Source organism: Coccomyxa subellipsoidea, assembly GCF_000258705.1.
Source record: "Coccomyxa subellipsoidea C-169, whole genome shotgun sequence".
NCBI classification, from domain to species: Eukaryota; Viridiplantae; Chlorophyta; class Trebouxiophyceae; family Coccomyxaceae; genus Coccomyxa; species Coccomyxa subellipsoidea.
The window spans coordinates 54,649-69,562 of record NW_005178018.1 but is presented as its reverse complement, the minus strand read 5'-3'; the positions used below and the strand labels follow the sequence as shown (position 1 = coordinate 69,562).

The 14,914-nt window shown below is 51.8% G+C and overlaps 3 protein-coding genes across 3 annotated transcripts; 2 read left to right on the top strand and 1 right to left on the bottom strand.

Moving 5' to 3' along the window:
• Positions 1–495: 495 nt before the first annotated feature.
• COCSUDRAFT_68340 (hypothetical protein) lies at positions 496–2,722 on the bottom strand. Its single transcript, XM_005642691.1, has 5 exons — positions 2,649–2,722; positions 2,446–2,489; positions 1,797–1,934; positions 1,351–1,426; positions 496–1,043 (listed from the first exon to the last, which is right to left on the bottom strand). The coding sequence occupies exons 1-5, from the start codon at positions 2,667–2,669 to the stop codon at positions 903–905; spliced, it is 420 nt and encodes a 139-aa protein (XP_005642748.1). The 5' UTR covers positions 2,670–2,722; the 3' UTR covers positions 496–902.
• Positions 2,723–3,152: 430 nt separating this feature from the next.
• Positions 3,153–11,349, top strand: COCSUDRAFT_45472 (hypothetical protein; the record flags this gene model as incomplete). Its single annotated transcript, XM_005642690.1, has 15 exons — positions 3,153–3,302; positions 3,982–4,443; positions 4,712–4,855; positions 5,349–5,477; positions 5,764–5,874; positions 6,367–6,528; positions 6,898–7,056; positions 7,374–7,580; positions 7,980–8,102; positions 8,330–8,521; positions 8,949–9,083; positions 9,548–9,625; positions 10,001–10,201; positions 10,565–10,851; positions 11,190–11,349. 15 exons carry the CDS (start codon positions 3,153–3,155, stop codon positions 11,347–11,349), a joined length of 2,700 nt encoding a protein of 899 aa, XP_005642747.1.
• Positions 11,350–13,102: 1,753 nt separating this feature from the next.
• Positions 13,103–14,862, top strand: COCSUDRAFT_68339 (hypothetical protein). The gene is made up of 3 exons (XM_005642689.1): positions 13,103–13,117; positions 13,377–13,510; positions 13,869–14,862. Exons 2-3 carry the CDS (start codon positions 13,382–13,384, stop codon positions 14,046–14,048), a joined length of 309 nt encoding a protein of 102 aa, XP_005642746.1. The 5' UTR covers positions 13,103–13,117; positions 13,377–13,381; the 3' UTR covers positions 14,049–14,862.
• Positions 14,863–14,914: the final 52 nt, after the last annotated feature.

The window sequence follows — 14,914 nt, the reverse complement described above, 5'->3', positions numbered from 1 at the left end:
CGCATCTGCTCTTACAGGTCTCACATTAAATTTGCATCAGCTGCCACATTCAAAAGACAAGGACGGTATTGTGGGCACCATATGGCATAGACACTGCAACCATACTGCAAGTATTGACAAGGCCTAGCCAATCCTGTGCTCTGTCTCTCACTTGGGGTCCACAAATGCGCCCAACAGCTTGGATACAATCTACATCAAATGCTCTCCTTTCTGCCCATAACCGCCTCAGCAGTCTGGCACTGTCACAAGACCACTTCCTGCCGGGCACTTTTTATGAAACATACATCGATCATCACATCTCCTCATGTTTGCGCGCTCGAGGGCTGGGCCACAGACACCCGAGATACATACACTGCTGTACACTCCAGCGCACCCAAAACAAGGGGCAGCTCGGTGCATTGAAAGAAATGGCTTGCAGCATGCATCACGCCATGCTGAGCTGGGCTGAATCTACTGCGTTCAGGTCTGGGCCGTTCGCACAATGCGGCACAAGATGTCTACATACTACACGTGTTTCTTATCTCTTAAGATCAAATCAGACATCATGATACAAAGCAAAAAGCCTGCTACATTGAACAGTGCAGATTTTGGCACTGCATGCCCCTGCTATGTGCCCGCTATGTAGTGTATACACTGGCAGCAGAGACCTGCAGTCTTGGTTATCAGGATCACAGAGCACCCAACAACCCTGCAGGGCTGGATTGCATGCCCCTTGGATGACAAGTAAAACCCTTACAATTCCCCTGCGCACACGCCAGCTCAGCAATACAGGCTCTTTTGCCCCCTCAGGACATGGTGTCACAATCACATGACCTTTCGCGGTCGCCAGCTCAGCAGTGCGCGCCCCTTTTGCCACCTCAGGAGGTTGTGTAACCATTACATAACCCTGCACGAGCGCCAGCTCAGCACTGCGTGGCGATGCTGCGCTGTGGCGCTGTTCTGTGCGCTGGGCAGGGCACGTCTACATCGGAGTCCCCTTCCATGTCCACCGCACTCAGCAGAGATATTTGCAGCAGCGCGCAGCCCTCCTTGTATTTCTCGTCCTGCATCAGGCATTTGAAGACTACATCAGGCCAGGAGAAGGAAGGCCCACAGACAACCTTTTGATGCATGTGAAGCGCCCTATCGACTCTTACATGAGCAGTGCTTTGCTGCCATGTGTGAGACTGATTGCTTCAGAAAGGGATAGCGAAACCCTGTGCAAGCAGCATTCATGCATGATTGCAACTCAGCAAGAGTCTGCAAGTCTTCCAATGCGCAAGAAGGGCGCACGCCAGTGACCACTACAGAGCACAGGGTGTGCTGATATTGCAATCTGCGCAGCGCGCTGAAGGGATGCTGGTGACTAACCCGGTTCTTGGCTTCCTGGTAGCGCCAGCCGAGAATGGTCGCGCATCCTCGGCATGTCACGTCTACAAGGGTGTACCTGTCACCAACACCGGATCCTGAGCATCTTTGTATGCCAGAGCTCAGGCTGAAGGACCATCCTTAACTTTCAGCTATCTTTCGTCTAGTGCCTTCTTAATGCTGGCAAGAGCCCACTTGAATGTGCCTAAATACTACGATCAAGTGAGCTTTCCCTCCAGCAAGAGAGCATCCGAAGGAGTCCTGGCAAACAGGGACCCCCCTTGTTGCACAACCAAAACCGTCCCAACAAAGGAGACACACACACTCCTGCTGGGGAGACAAAGGAGTGGGAGCAGCTAAAAGGTGCAAAATGCACGGTCAAGGGGCTGCCAGCGTTTATGCTCATGCATTGAAATTATGGTGCATTAAAATTATCACTACGTCCCCACCTGCCGCTGCTAAGCCGCTCAGAGCGCGCATCGCCCAGGGGTTCAAGGTTGACTGTGTCCCTCAGAAGCACTGCCGGCTGCCTCGCAGCTCCCATCACTCCCTGCCACACGAGCCCGGATGAGCTGGCAACGTCGCAGCTGTGCGCACATGCAGGCACATGTCAGCTTAATGGCCACGTCATGTCACTGTGCTCTTCCAATCGCTCGAATGCCCCGTGGGGTGAGCAAGGCACTAGCTTGGAGACAGTTTAGATGTCCGCTGGTTAGGGACTGGCTGGACACGGTCAGAGAAGCGGCTGGTAGCTGCAATGCAGCAAGGGACTTGCAAAAGTAAGATCGAATGATACTGGCTTAGCTGAGCCTGTTTGAAGCCCTGTCCCACCTATGACTTTGGTGCAGCAACATGATCAGGTTGGATGGCGTGTTTTGACCACTTCATTGAACTTTCAATCATAACGGTTGTCCGAATGCCTCCCAGTTAGTACAAGGCTTCGAGTGTATGTAACGGCGCCATGATCGATGATACCCACCAGGCAAGGTAAGGCGTTGTCGTCCAAGAGTAAAAGGGTTCTGATACTTCGAATACACAATCGGATTGTTGCGCTCACATCATTGCACTTACTACGACTGAAGACAGTAGAGATCTCACCTGCAACACCTGCAGGTGTATTTCGTTGAACCGTCCTTTACATACTGCGATGCCCACCCCGAACGTGTCAGCATATCACATGGTCACCACTTTGAAACCCCCGTGTGAGCTGAAAGACAGATCATATTCACAAAACATCACAAGTCATACAGGCTCGGTCATTCAGCGATAAACGCTGCTTATTCAGAGACTGGCAGGCACACCTCCAAGAATGGGCGGCCCATCTAACGCTGCAACGTTATTGTCGCGCTGTCAGCTTGCAAACACAAGTTATTCTGCACCTCACCGTCTTATTACAGATACTAAACTCTTCTGCTGTGCTCTTCAAAGTCGTGTGAGCTGGCCATTGGGGGGGAGTCATGCAATAAGCTCAGCATTCGCCAGGTTTGCCATCTGCATTATTTCGCCGTTTTTTCCGCCAGTTCCTCGGGTTTTAACAGAGAAGGGACGCCAGCAAACAGATGCCCGCAGTGACGGCAGCGTCTGGTTTGGGAACTAGGCGATCAGAATTGATCGATGACCACTGCTGATTGCCCGACGGAGGGGTGCAGGGGACAGAGAAAAGCAGGCAGAGAGCACAAGCGGACGCTTGTGCCAGGCAGCGTGGAGCATTCGAGACAATTCCTCTTCTTGCTACGCACTCAGCAGAACATGGCGCGCTAGAGATCGGCTGGGGCGTCATATTGTGGGCCGCTTCTGTCAGCGCAATGTCAAGGCACAGTTGGCTGTACAGTATTGCTTTGACGGTGCTTCTAGTGGCCACCAGCCTTTGTGAAGCAGAGGACTCCGGAGGCCGCACGGATGGTGCCACAACGCGTCTAGTCTCGGATCTTGGCTACCGGCGGGCTGGCCAGAAGGTGCGTCAGCAGGAGCCTTTCCATGAATTTTCGTGAAGCTTTGGGGCGAAAGCGCTGCATTACAGCGACTTTTGCAAATATGTTGCGCCCTACTTACGCACGGAACGGAGAAAGTAACCGGTGGTGTATTAAGTGGGCTCCGAAGGCATTTGAGTCTAGCGATGCAATCCTGCCCTATTGTACGACAGAAGCTATTCTGTTTTTGCACTGTGCTAGCTAACGTTCGGGGCAGCGCATCGGTGCTTACCACTGCGGCGTTGGGCGTGTCTGCCGAAAGTGTTTCTCACAGTGTACGATGGGATGACAAAGTATTGTCACTGTAGTACGTTTTCAACGCATCGATTGGACTCCCGAAAGGTTCCCTCACAAAACTGTTACAATAGTGGAGTCTTTTTGAGGTACCGCGAAAGTGTGGCCTGACAGCCTGCAGGCCATTCACATGAAATGGCCATCGAGCAGTATTGCCGTACTACCTGTAGTACGCGTCGTACCTGCACATGTGCTCTAGGTAATATCAGATATGCGCTGCCACCACCAAGCCAGCCTGGTCCCGGCTGTCATAGCGCCAACTGCCAGCAAACTCCACATTGGCCAGCTGGGCACAACATTCTAGAAGGTTCTGCACTTCTGAGACAGCCTTATGCACCGTCACTGACATGTTCACTTCCCCTGCGCACAGGCACATCCCAGGCGGCGGGCACTTGAGGTGGACTTCCCCGGCGATGCCGAAGTTCCCCCGCCCGCGGCAGCGGTGGCCACCGCAGCGGACCTGGTGCAGGCCTTCCTGAGTGGCAACTCCGCTGCAGACCACTCCTTCCTCTCAGGGCACTACACCGCTGCAACTGCGGCAGAGGACGCGTCTGCGGCAGCGTTCCCGGCACCCGGGCCGGCATCCACTGCTGCCGCGCCGGCACCGGCCGAGTCCGGCACCGGCGCGCCGGATCCAAATTCGAATTCAAACGTCGGAGGCGCGGCGGCGGATGGCTGGCGCCAGGGAGGCGCGGAGGCGCCGGGGTCGGCGGATGAGTCACTGACAGGGGGTGAGGTGGAGGCTGGGGAGTCAATGTGCGCGGGTCTGCAGGGCGATCCCTCCGAGTGGCTGCGCAGCGGCGGCGCCCGGGGCTACCTCTGTGCCGTGCAGGTGCGCGCTGATCGGACCCCCTACCTAGAAAAATATTTCTGTGTCACACCTGCAAAGTTTCCTCCTCCTATCACAGGACGGTAGCTGACATCAGCTGCCCTGCCCTCAACTGAAGCTGCGATGGCATGAAAAAGCCACCGGTAGGCTCTGCTTGCAAACCAGAGCATCCCCTGAAATCTCAAGCCAGTCAACTCTCCATGTCAACAAAGCTATGGGCAATTCTTGCAGTGCTGTGGCGACTGACAATGTGAGCTGTCCTCCCGCACAGAAAATGACCCACTCGAGCGATGACGAATTCTCATACTCCTTCCGGCCGCCTCCGAGCGCGCCGTGGTCCGTGGCGAGGCAGGCAGTTCCCCGGGACCTGGCTTCGCTGCTGCGACAGAAGCTGGCCGCTGAGAGCTCCTGGCAGGTGCGCGCATGTGCATGCATGTGACTGCGTGCAAGAGCCGGTGAAATGTTGCTGCATGCTTGCCGATGTGCAGATTTGGAGGTACGGAGGCCTGGTGTCTCAGCTGCGCCTCAATCAATGTGGCGTTCCAGGTTTTCACTTGCTGCTATTTGTCAGTGCGTGACTGAGGAAGGCAGCTTCAAGAGCACCTTAGATGCCCGCTGAAAGGGAGAAACGCCGGAGCTGCACAGCCCGCAAGCCTTTGAATGTAGTAGTTGTAGAAGTTGGGAATTGATCTCTCTTTCAAGCATGTTCAGGGACTTCTTGTGGCAGTGAAATGATGCAGCTGCGCTGGATGGCTCAAGTCAGTGTTGCTGCCTGCCCCTTTTTAGGACAGCAATGGCAGTGTGCAGGTCTAGGCATTCAAAGGCTCTAGTCTCCGAGGGTATTCGAGGTTGTTTAGCACTCAAGCTCACATCAAGACGGTTCCCTGAATGCAATGCATGCACTGCAGGACCGCAATGGTAGCTTGCATGCGGCGTCCGTGTCCAATTTCCTGGCCATTCCCGCCGACACCGCATACAGAAACCCACAGCAAGCATTGGCGCTCATCGCTGCCACTGCGGCTGACGCTGTGGAGCAGGTGAGGGCGAATGTTCGTCCAAGCTTTACAAACTGAAGCTTGTGTCCAAGACTCTCCTCCAGGGGGTGAAACCAAGCATAGCGCATAGAGAACACCATGCAGCTGCGTGTGCAAGCGTATGTGGTACAACTTTCATTGGAGGCTCACTTGATATCCTCCAATGAAAGCTGCTGCATGCTCTTGCATCTGCAGCAAAAGTCCGCACTGAAAACGGCTTCCGCAACGCTCTTACTAATGGTCCACCCTTGAAACTTTGCTTGAAATTCGTGTGCGCTGGTCTGCGCAGGCGAGACTGTCCATGGTGATGTCCGGCAGCGGTGTCATGGAGTTTGTTCCGGACCCCTCAAAGCCGGGGTTGCTGATCGGCAGCGATTTCACTGCATTCTTCACTGCCACGGTAAGAATCAATAAAGCCTTCTTTGTGCATTGCTGTATTTGAGCTTGATTGGCCATGCATCCAGTCACACGCTGATTGGTAGTGGCTTTGCTGCATTCTTCACAGCCACGGTGATGAAATTCATCAACTCACAAAAGTAATGCAGATGATGGTATCATTGTCATTGACTAAGTTACTTTGGGTTGGAGACAACAACCTGTGAAATACACAACGTTCTGCAGTCCTCTGTGAGAGCTTGATCTGCCATGCATCTAGTCGCATGCTGAGGCGGCAGATTTTGCTCAGGCCAAAGATTGTCGGACATTTGCCCTTCAGCAGTACAGTCTTGCTTGGATGTCACCAGTCCGGCAGTGGGCAGGATCTGTGGCAACGCGTCTGCAAACCTCCCTTGACAGGGGAATCTCTTTTACACCTTGCTACTGGAGGGACATTCCTAGAAGGGCAAGAGGGGGGCTAAAATATGTTAAGGGATCAAGAGTGTGTTGTTTACAGGTGAACGACCAGTCTGTGCGCGGGGTGCGGCTGCGGCCGGGGAATTACATCGTCAACGCGGGGGGAAATTCCGACGCGCATTTGATCTTCCTCTGCAACCCCCGCAACCGCCGCCGCACGCCCTTCACCGTTGACCTGAGCGGCAGCACACTCGTCTTTCAGGTGCGCCTCGCTCTCATCTCGGAGGGCCCTGGATTTTAAGGCGACACCTTCTTGGCGGCTTCTGCTGACAGCTTTGCTGGGTCCTGCTTCGAGGTATATGAATCTTCTGCTGCCCAAAGCTCACAAGCATGCTGCAGAGAGAGTACATTCGCAGCGTTCCTATTCTGAGGGCGTCAGCTGCCTCGTGCACACATGCTTCTGCTTTTCAGTATTTGAAAGCCATGGCAACCGTGTAATTGCTCATAGGTTCCTTTGGCTGAACTCTGGTGTTCAAAAAGTTATGTTCCAAACTGATGAATTGAGCTAGCAACCTTCAATCCTATCACGCCATGGAATCAGGAAAATTTATCGGCCTTGCGCTTTGCGCAGGACATAAAGAAGGCGGGTTTCAGCATTGCGGATTGTGTGAACGTGGAGTTCACGGGGCCCGTTACGGCGCACCACGCGCTTTATGCCCTGCCCTTCACCCAGGGCACCATCACAGACATCACCAACGACACCGTACAAGGCTACACCTGGACCGTCCAGGTCAGCGCTTACTAATATCATGTTGCATCACTTCTGACCATGCTGTGACTATTCAACGGTGGTTTCTGCCTTTCAAATCAGGCGCTGGATTCAGTACATCAGAAGTTTCTCCCCCACTTATCCCTTCTTTCCCCTACCTGCTGAGCTTTGCTGCACATGTGGCAGATCTGCTCCTGAGCCTGCACAGCATCGATTAACCTTGTTTCATAATATTGATACACGGAGAATTGAGAATGGGGGAGGTTATACAACACAATATTGTGCAGCGCAGATAATAGACAGGCACTGACTGTCTGGTATGATGCATGCATGCGCAGATTCACGACGGCTACCCGACGGATTCGATGATGGACCAGAAGAGCACTCGAGAGAGTTATTTGCTGCGCTACGATGGAGCAACGAGGAAGCTGGTGGACAATTACTACGACGCATGGCCCAACGCGATTAGTAAGGTCTCGCCGGGCACGTACAAATTCGCGTTTGAAATTGCGCTTCCGGAGGCCAAACTCGGCGACCTCATAGCGGTGCGCGTTCCCTCCCGCTTTCAGGATTTAAAAGTTTAAGTCAAAAAGCGAGGCAGCCCCAGCTAGTCTTGAACTGTTCTCAGGAGGCTGGGAACACGAACGTTTGTGGCAGGTGCTTTGCTTTCCAGCTGCAGCGAACATGCAATGGGTAGATCTGATCAACGGCTGTAAACTGCGAAACAGCTTTCTTGGAATGGTGACTTTCTACGATTGATGTGCCCCTGAGCGTACTTGCTACAATCAATTGCTTCCCAGAGCAAATTACAGCTTGCTGCATTATGTGCATTTCGACAACAGCAGCTGACAAACGCAATATTGCATGGCTGCAGCTGAGGCGCAAAATTTTGCATTCTTTCCTGTGCTACATTGGCTAAAATCTGTAACTTTGCATGCGCGCAGCTGAGGGGAATCTATGCGCACGGCATAATGCTGACACGCTGCACCAACGTGACGATCGCAAACATAACCATGCACAACGTTGGCATGTTCTTCATCATTGATTGGAGCGGCCACGGCAACCGGGTGGGCATCCCTTGCTGCCTGTAAACATTCAATTTTGATGATATCGCATGCATGATTTTGATGTGACAGAACAATTGCAGCGGCCACATGCATGCTAGCCGGTTGGGGAAACACTTATGAGCAATGCCAAACTTCTGGAATTTATATATTACCAGCTCAGCTGCAGGACGCACCTTGCCTCTTGGCAGGAAACACGTCAAATCAATAATAATATAATTTGAATGCAGTTTGTGGACAACACTCTCTCGCCATACCCGGGCCCGATAGGCAACGGGCAGCAGCCGGCGCTGCTTTCGAGCAATGGAGACGGTATTCACAGCGTGGGAGCAACTTTTGGGCCCCTGATTGAGCGCAACACTCTCGCCAACATGGGGGACGATGCCATCTCCATTCACGGCATGTTCATCCTCGTGGTCAAGGTGAGAGCTGCTCCCAGATTCTCAGTAAGAATGCCTTGAAGTATTATATCCTGCACATCAGTTTAATGGACAATCCAAGATGTTGGGGGGAGGTAAGTGATATACGTGTACATGACTCAAGGTGATATTCTCAAACATTGAGCAGAATCTGCCTGTAATGGACATTGAAGAGATGTGCTTTTGCCACCGCTAATTCCACCGCTTGTTCCACTAGGATACTTTATATAATTCTATTGTAGGAGCAATTTTCGGCATAATAAACTAGAGGGTGCACCTTCTTTTTTGAGGGTGCACACAAGCAACAATGTTGTGCTTGTCCTACAGAGGAGTTTTATTGTACATCCGACTGGCAATGTTCAAGCATTTTCAGTGGATACTGACACCTTGCTAGTAAGAGCTTGATGCATTTGTGCTGCTGCATGCACAGGTGAATCAAGGCAACAGCAGCTTCACGGTGGCGGCAGGGAACGCCAACTCGCTGGGGGTCGGCTCCAGAATAGGCGTCTATGAAGGGGACCAGTTACTACTCCTGGGATATACTAATATCACTGCCGTCAGAGAGGTGGGTGCCAGCTGCCTGGAGCCTATATTTCAAGGGTTAAGGGCTGTTGAGGTTTAGGGTTTCAGAGTCCAAGTGATTATTAGCTTTTATAATTCAATCATCTGGTGTCACACCTCCAAATTTGCCTTGCGGCTCTGGTCTTACAGAATGGCCTTACTGAGGGGGCCTTCAGAATAGAAATTGTTTCTCTCTCCTGCCATTGAAGCACATCAGACATGTGCTTTTGTTGTCATTACTTTTAGAACCCGCCTTTCCTGCCAAGAGGCAAGGTGCGTCCGGCAATCAAGCTGCAAAAAAGGCTGGCGCAATCCCTACCCCTTGTTGGAATCGCAGAATCCATGCAAGACCCAATTCACCTTGGGCACGGTGCTCAGCATTTATACCGCCCCCCGCCAGCTGGGGCTGAGGTTGTAAGGTTGCATCAGCTCTAAATCGAGCTTTCAAGATCACTGGGTGCTTTGCAGGTGCCGAATCCTCTCCCTCCGGCCATGCGGAGCAGGGTGGCAATCAGAAAGAATCTCACCAGCTCCAAGTTCTTCGAGGTGGGTGCTTTCTGCTTGCCAGGCACCAATCCTCCTGCTGGGAACCACACAATCTGCCCTGCTGCTTTGCACATGCTAGCGATGCATGGATTTGGTTGGCCCTGCTCCTTCAATAAGGACATTGGTTGAGGGCTGTTCTGGCTGGAAGTGGTTGGCCACAACTTGTTGGTCCCTACAAAAAGTTTAGCCAGGATTCAAATTCTATTTGTCAAGCAACATCTGGCGCTCTCTGACATACCAGGCTGAACCTTTTCACCGCTTGCGACGAGTTGGGTTCAATTGGCAAGAATATAGACACAGTCTAAGTCCTGACCCATGAATTTTGATTCAAATGGCAGAAGGGCTTGACATAGCATTTCCTAATTTCCTGACCAGGTGAGCGTGGATAATTGGCCAAAGGCATTCCAGGCGATGCGCTTTGACAGCCTGATTACTAATGTTGAGCTGGAGGGCTCGGGATTTGTCATCCGCGATAACGTCATTATGAATAATCGCGGGCGGGGCATGCAGATCAAGGCCGGCAACGGCGTCATCGAACGCAACACCATCATTGGCCCCGCCTGGTGGGGCATGCAGGTGCGGCGTTCCCTCCCTTTCTTGCCGCTTGCAGATACACTCTCTGCTCAGTCTTCGGGATGATTATGTCATCATCTGAATATCTGATGACAGTCTTCCTGGGATTTGTCAGCAGAAAACCTTCTTCCTTACTCAAGATTATGGAAAAAACAATGCCTGTATGGCCTCTCATTTGTGGCTTCTTATCCTGTGCGCGGACTCCTGCTCATGATGTTCAAATTAATTTACCAGAGTGAGCCAAGTGTGATGGCCACTAAGAGGAAGACCCTGTCAAGCTTTGAAGTGTTTACAGCCCAGAAGGTGTTTTTGAGTCAAGCCTCCTCGCTGAGCAAACCCCTAATTTCTTGTGTTATGCTCCCACAGGTCATGCCAGAGGCGAGCTGGATGGAGTCAGACTGGGCGCGCAACCTGCGCATATCCGACAACTTTGTCCAAGCCAGTTACGGCGGCATATTCGTGGGCTTGATCCGACGCAGCGATCTGGGTTCAGGGCAGTACCTAATGCACGACGGGATCACTATCACAGGCAACACCGTCGTAGACGCGGCCTACGCTCCGATACTAGTCACCTCTGCCAAGGGGGTAGTCATCGGAGGGAATACCGTCAAAAACTGCCTCTGCCGCCTGCCCGGCCCGGGGCAGGGCTTCGGGTGAGTTCACTTGCTTATTTATCTCCTTCTTGAATATTCTTTTGGGAAAGATAAATGCTGATATCGACGCAGTGCGGCTGGCCGCCAGAGAGGAAGGAGAAAGGGCCGCCTTGCACTCGCATGCTTCGCACCATTTCCAAGCGTGTCAGCAGTAATCATTCTCACTTGCCAGCGCACATCAGTACAGATTCACATTGCTTGTGAGGAGCTGGGGCAAAATCTGCCTGAGCATGCAACGTGCAGCTGCAAATGCGCATAGCATGTCATCATGCCAGACTAGGGCGCACATACTTGATGCAGCCATGCTGTTCCGTTTGAGGAACTATTTGTGCTTTCAGGTGGATCACCTCGGGGGCGCTGATATTTGCGGAGAACGTTCAGAATGTCTCGTTTTCCCCTGTCAATACTTTTATTAACGACGCCGGATGCGCGTACGGCGACTACGCTCGGCCGATCGCCCTGGGCAAGAACGCTGTCGACGTGGAGCTGGATTTCTAATCTCGGTGGAGCTGGGTTACCAAACTCGGTGGAGCCCGATTACTAATCCAGGCGCCTGATCAGGCACTGCTCAACGGGAGCGCTGCTGAACGTGGGGCTGATTTACTTATTACTGCAAAGAAGCCAAATCAGGCGCCATGCACAGGCAATGCCGTTGGCCTGTGCTCGGCCCTGCCACACAGGTCAGGAACGCCGTCGAGTTGAAGCCCCGAGCCGCTCAAGAAATTCCAAGTCAAGAGAGGTTGCAAGGTGCTGAGGCCAAGAAAGGGCTCGTCAAGAAAGCAGGCGAGTTCTCTGAAACAGCCGGGGCGAAGTCCCTGCAGGCTGGTTTGTCACTCAATGCAGCCCCAAAGACCTAGGGGAGAACATATGAGGACTGTTGTCTTTGTGCTTGTGCTCTGTGAACAGCTGCTGCCAGCTGTTTAGGGAGCACAGCAGCAGCAGCACAAGCTGTCTGTGTGTACTAATGTGCCAAGCATGCCCTAGGAGCATGCAAGAAGATGAGGTGGCCCCGAGTGGAGCGCAAATCAGTCTTGGGTATCAAGAAGCAAGCATGCTGAGCACATTGTCCCAGAGGGGGCATGCAAGCAGTAAAGGTATGCAGCAATGTCAAAACAAGACTGTTCCGGTTTGTGCATGTGATATGATGTGCTTGTCCAGGATGCTTGCATTTGTGTGGCTCTCAAGAGCTGCATCAATGTGTCAATGCCTCCAAAGCATTCGCTCCTGCTGAGCTGATTGTGATTGGCATCAAGTCAGGTACTGTTTCTCCAGATTGTTTGAATTCGATGGGTGCACTTCAGACCCTGACAGCTTCAGTGTGATGTCAGATATTACTGGTCAGATATTACTCCCTGCTACACTAATCTTATTGATAAGCAGAGGTGCTTAGGGCCCCGTGTGACAGCGCACTTGGGACCAAATTGGATTTGAAAGTATGTGTCTATTCTTTTGCATTTGGTTTTCCTTGAAAGTATGAGCTTCTCCTACGAGCGTACATATATTTGGGATTGCGGGTTGCAGGCTGAAAGGCTGTACAAGATTGCTGCCAAACTGGGATGCGAAAGACGTACTATTATGTTGTTGTGTCCCCTGTGACTGTGATGCTTCTATCATTAAGTAGATCACTTGAGGCGTAGTCCTCTATTGCAAAATTATTGGGTCTTTGAAGTGATTCCACTGCTACATGTATATCTATCTATTTGAGAAGTAAGTTTCAGATTTGTAAAATGTGTCAGCGCAGAAGGGTTACTACTGCATGCATCTGTTATCCGGGCTCTCTGATTCAGGTTGCAACTGTTGCATGCCTCTTTGTCTCATGTTATCCGCCGAAAAAAGTGCTGCAGCTGCAGGCCCGCCGAGCGGGCCCCCCAGCTGGGCCTCATGGATGACTGATTACTAGTAGTTCATGTGCACAGCCTTGGACGTGTGAAGATGTGCTTCTCCTGCAAAAACTATGGCAGGCAGCACACGAGAAAGTGATGGCACTGCCAGGACTTCCATCTGAGAGATCCATCTTCATTTAGAAGGTGCCGTGCATGCTTACCATCAGGCCATTTAGTGCCCGGCGTTGCCTCCTCTCTTGATTGTCGTTTCCGAAGAACGTTTTCTGTGCCTGATTTCAGCGAGCCAGAGCCATCTATCGCATCGCACAGGCGTCTATAATGGTCATCATTGACCCCTTCACAATCACTGGCAAATCTAGAAGTCAATAGAAAGTCACAAGCGCTTCACCACATCACCATACTCTCAACAAGTTTCCGTCAAGCAAGTGCGTTCCTTACGAAACGTCCTCACTGTAAGAAAGATAATGGTTTCTTTGAGATTCTTTGATGACTCGCATCGCAGCATATTGTCTTCTGGTAGTTTCAAATGAGTTTTCTGAGGCTTGTATAGCTTCTTGTATAGCTTCTCAAACCACCATCGCCATATGTTTTCTGTGTCATTGATTTGCGGCTCAATTCAATTTCTAATGGAATGTGAAGAGTTTCCTGTAACAGTCAGGCTTTGTGCGGCATTGTGATTTGCAGGGATGGCAGAGGCACAGTCCATCGCAGCTCCTCCCAAGCCTCCCTCCCTGCAGATTGAGCAGGACCAGGAAGCGGCGCTCATAGCCAAATATGGCATGCGACCGAAGCTGTCTCCACGCCTGCTCGCCAAGGTAATGCTCTGGCACGAGCACTTTCCTGCCTGGTATATTGAAAGATGGGATAAGTGCAGTCAGAAGTGGCTCCCATCGCTTCGCCAGTCTCAATATGCTGTTTTGGAATTAAAGGTTGCTCGACAGTGGGAGTGAGGAGTGATCGGCAAGGCTAGAAGTCCTTATGATCAGCATCAGCTGGCACAGCTTGTCAAGAACAACTATGATAGCGTGGCCATGCCTGATCCTGGCACTGCGGCCAGCGTTTTGACATCCTGCTTCTGTCAGATGTCCCTCCATAATCCCACGAGGTGCCTCACTAACCTGTTCTTCATCAGGTGTCCCAGAGATGTCCTGATCTGTGCTTCGTGGCATGCAGAGGAACGGACGCAAGTGCTTCGACAGCGCGGACTTTGTGCTGCAGCAGCAGGGACGCCTCAGCACGATCGTCTCCGGCGATCTATCCACCCCTGAGCAGCCCATAGAGACCCTCTCACCCAAACTGTCCCCCACGCAGCCGCGGCCCCGGCGCACTTCAAATCTCGGGGACAGCGACTAATCTTCTTCAGTCCGCCCAACCTAGAGGAGCACCTGAGAATTTGGGGCCATCATTGTTATGGCCTGTCCAAATTTTATCAAGCTACAAAATTGGGGGCTGGGGAGCTCGAAATAACAGCAATCTCACAGATATATGAAGCATAGACTTATGATATCTCAAGCAAGAGCCTATGTGAGGACCACTCCAGTTCAGTCCGCCCAGCACTGGGGTGTTGATTGCCCATGTTGAGCTCAAGGCGCCAGGATATGGTCTCTCCAGATTCAAGTCAAGCTGCAAAAGCAGGAAGTGCGGAGCTTGAATCAAGCAGGATTAGCAACTGGATGAGACGGAGCAGTGGCATTTGTTCAAGCAAATGCGTATGTGCGGACCAGAAATAGTTTCTAGTACTGCTATGGATCTGCGCTGCACTCAGCAGGTCAGCCAGTCAGCATTTCCTTCTGGGCAGTACGCATGTGTGCACAAGATTGATCTGGCCTAGCTTTAACAGAAGGTGAAGTAGAAACGTGGTATTGGAAGAATTTGCAAGCTCAAATCAATTGAAGATTTTGCCAGGAAGGTTGGCAGTCGAACACAGACTTTTGGAGAAAGTGCACTTGGGACAATCTGCAACTTGCACTGTGAGGACTAAAGGGTCGCAGTATCAATTGACGCTGTATCAATTTGCAACTGAGATGAATTTGCAGCCTATGAAAAGTTAGCTGCCACACAAGTCAAGGCGTCAGCATCTCATCAAACTGTGTACCATGCAGCTACAGTAATAGTCATGAACAAGGTTCGTTTCAGTTCCTGCACGATGAATGTAAGCAAACACCGTACATGCTACCAAAGTGGTCATGACCACAATCAGTCATATACCATCATGGCAT

Bases quoted from the DNA above. Each gene is read 5' to 3' on its own strand.
- COCSUDRAFT_68340 (XM_005642691.1), bottom strand. From the start codon at position 2,669: ATGGGCCGCCCATTCTTGGAG. The intron at 2,490-2,648 runs GTGTGCCTGCCA...TGGGCATCGCAG, and splicing joins TGGGCCGCCCATTCTTGGAG to TATGTAAAGGACGGTTCAAC. The intron at 1,427-1,796 runs GTGGGGACGTAG...TGTTGGTGACAG, and splicing joins GAGCGGCTTAGCAGCGGCAG to GTACACCCTTGTAGACGTGA.
- COCSUDRAFT_68339 (XM_005642689.1), top strand. From the start codon at position 13,382: ATGGCAGAGGCACAGTCCATCGCAGCTCCTCCCAAGCCTCCCTCCCTG. The intron at 13,511-13,868 runs GTAATGCTCTGG...CGTGGCATGCAG, and splicing joins CTCCACGCCTGCTCGCCAAG to AGGAACGGACGCAAGTGCTT.